Source organism: Marmota marmota, unplaced genomic scaffold (genome assembly GCF_001458135.2).
Source record: "Marmota marmota marmota unplaced genomic scaffold, marMar, whole genome shotgun sequence".
In the NCBI taxonomy this organism is placed as follows: Eukaryota; Metazoa; Chordata; class Mammalia; order Rodentia; family Sciuridae; genus Marmota; species Marmota marmota.
This window is the reverse complement of record NW_026000294.1, coordinates 1,082,722-1,085,362: the sequence shown is the minus strand read 5'-3', so window position 1 is coordinate 1,085,362 and position 2,641 is coordinate 1,082,722. Positions and strand designations below refer to the sequence as shown.

General features: G+C 55.8%; 1 protein-coding gene across 1 annotated transcript; it reads left to right on the top strand.

Annotated features, from left to right (window-relative positions):
• Positions 1-1,335, top strand: LOC125614435 (uncharacterized protein CXorf49-like). The gene has a single exon (XM_048797225.1). The coding sequence runs from the start codon at positions 1-3 to the stop codon at positions 1,333-1,335; it is 1,335 nt and encodes a 444-aa protein (XP_048653182.1).
• The last annotated feature ends 1,306 nt before the right edge of the window (positions 1,336-2,641 follow it).

The following is a 2,641-nucleotide window of genomic DNA, read 5'->3' as shown; positions in this document are numbered from 1 at the left end:
ATGGCGTTCCGAAGGTCTAAGCGCTTGCGCTCTAACAGGGGCGGACGTCTCCCCTCCACCAGGCATGGTAAAATGGGGTCCACTGCTGGGGCCTCCCTTCCAGGACACAATCTTTACTCGGAGAGAGGGAAGCCCACCGGTGTCTGCAATGCAGATCCTGGAACTCCACAGGAACGGGGCCTCGGCCTTGAGTTCTGGTCACCTTGGAACCCAGAGGGTAAGCGAGGACTCCCAGTCCAGGGATGTGAGCTCCTGAAGGAGGAGGAGGACATGCAGTCAGGAGGATCTGTGCACTGGGACTGTGAAGCGAGTCCTGGCTCTCCAGCAGACGAGAAGGGGGATGCTCTTGACTTTGTGCCCCACCTCCCTGTGAAGTCTGCAGACATCATGAAACAGCTGACTATCCAGGAAGTCCGGAGCAGCAGAAGATACCGATCCCAGGAAAGCTGGATCACTGAACTGTCCGGCATTTGGGCTAACGCAGAGGCTTGCCCCAGCAGGAGAGGCGCCCTGACCCCAAATTCATTCAAAACAACGCAGGGCTCTGCTGCCCGACTTCAGCATCCCATTGGGCCTAGGGCGGGCCTGGTGTGGAGAAGGCCCCAAACAGGCACCAAAAGCAGGAGGATGGGCAGTGCGGACGCCCAGCAGCCCTCTTCCAACCCAGAGTCTTCAGGTGAGTTCAGTGAGATACCGCTGACGAGGGTGAGCATTTGCCCCAGAGGAGGAGGCCAGGCCAGGTCCTGCAGCCCCAGGGAACCCGGAGACCCAGCTAGAAGCACGAGTGTCCACAGCACAGAGAATTTCCTTAACATGCCGGGCTCTCTGCCGACAACCACTGCCCCCGGACTCACCCCAGCCATGAACAGGCAGGCCTTCACAGAGCTGGAAGCCAGCGCCTGCAACAAAATGCAAAGCCTGCTTTGGGGCAAGGGAGGCAGCAGGCCCAGCTACCCAGGAGCTGCAAGTGCTGCTGCCGCAGGCAGCCTGCCTAGGACAACTCCTAGGATGAAGACCATCCAGGAGATGAAATCCTTTGGGAGTGGCTCAAAGGTTACCATGGGTAGAACCTTATCTTCATGGGGGCAGAGACTCAGGGAAGATCCCCTGGAAGCAGTCACCTTCCCCCCAGTCTCCAGTGTTGGGAGATCCAAGAGATTTTGTTTGCTGCCCTTGGAACCCCAATGGCCCATGCACAGTGGCCCCAAAAGGAGATATATACCAGATATGCCACAGACAACTTGGGAGTTCCAGCCTGCAGCCAATGAAGATGATGACGCAAATAGAGTTGCAGTCACCCAGGCCCAAGTGAGTTTGCCCTCCTCCTTCTCCTAGCCCCTATTTCTTTGTCCATGCTCCTGCTGCTGCTTAGCCAGGGTTTGTCCTTGGGAGCCCACAGCCACTGAGATGCCAAATTGGGGGTTCTACTACAAAGTAGAGGCAGGTCTTGTTGGCTATATTCTGTGCCTTTCCTGCTTCCTTCCCTGACAGAGGCTGGGATGGAAAGCAGGGCGGGACATCGACTACTTGGTCAGTTGGCCCAATCCAGTCTGGGCTGTGCAGTGTGGGTGTTCAGTCCCATTTGCCTCCTGATTCCTCCTTCCCAGTTCTTCTACCTTGGGTCCTGAGCTTTCTCAATATCCCTCCCCACCCGCTGCCCCGAGCTTCTCCATGACTCCGCCCTTTCTTCAGGCATAGGGCTGAGTGAGCGAGACAGTGCTGATGAGATGAGCCAAGCTTGGGACTTCACCATTGTTCCCCACCTCACCCCAGCCCCTGTGCACACATAATCATACTCATCAGGTTCACTCTCTGACTCAGTGAAACATTTCTGTGTTAGCTTCCAGTACACAGGCCAGGAAAACCTTGCCTATACACGAATTATGGAGAATTGGGAAGTTGTGATCCCAACATCAGAGTGCCCCAACCTCCAGGAATCTCCCAGCTCTTTGATCTGTACCATGGAGGCCTCATGCCCAGAGGCCCTGTCCCCTCTGGTGAGTGTTGTGGGGTGGGTTTGATTGCAAGAGAGAAGGGCAGGCTCTGTCACTTCCAGGGGCCCATCCTTGCTCCCAGGCTTCCTTGCCTCTGCAGGAAATACTCTGCTAGAAAGAGTATGAACAGAATTTTCCCTGGGCACTTGTTTCCTGCATGGGGTTTATGTGGTGGGGATAATTTGTAGCAGTGTTCAAAAGAATTCTAGAAGTAGACTTTCAGAGGAATACAGCCTTTTCTTTTGGGTCCTGTTCAGCCACAGGGCCCCTCCCAGTAACTGGCTGTGAGTGCCTCTCTGCCAATGTCCAACCCAGAGCCCCAGTGCTAGGGCTGCACAGTGCCACCTGGGGCTATCACTGTGGAGCAGGGAATACTGGCCTTGAGAGAGGGGTGGAGCCTCAGGGGAGAGCAGGTGCAACTTGCTGCCTGCAGAGGGACTTGCTGCCTCACTTTAGACCCAGCCAGGCCCTTCCACTTCCACTGGACAGTGGGCTAGATTTTCTGCTCTCTTTCAGACAACCAGGATCCACCTGTGCCTCTCCCAGTTCCCCCTGTGCCTCACCTGGTTCCAAAAGGGCCATGGCAACTATTTGCAGAACAGAACTGTCCTCGGGTAATGCTTTCTCTGGCTCCTAGAAATGCCTGC

Coding starts and splice junctions, on each gene's coding strand:
- LOC125614435 (XM_048797225.1), top strand. CDS start 1: ATGGCGTTCCGAAGGTCTAAGCGCTTGCGCTCTAACAGGGGCGGACGT.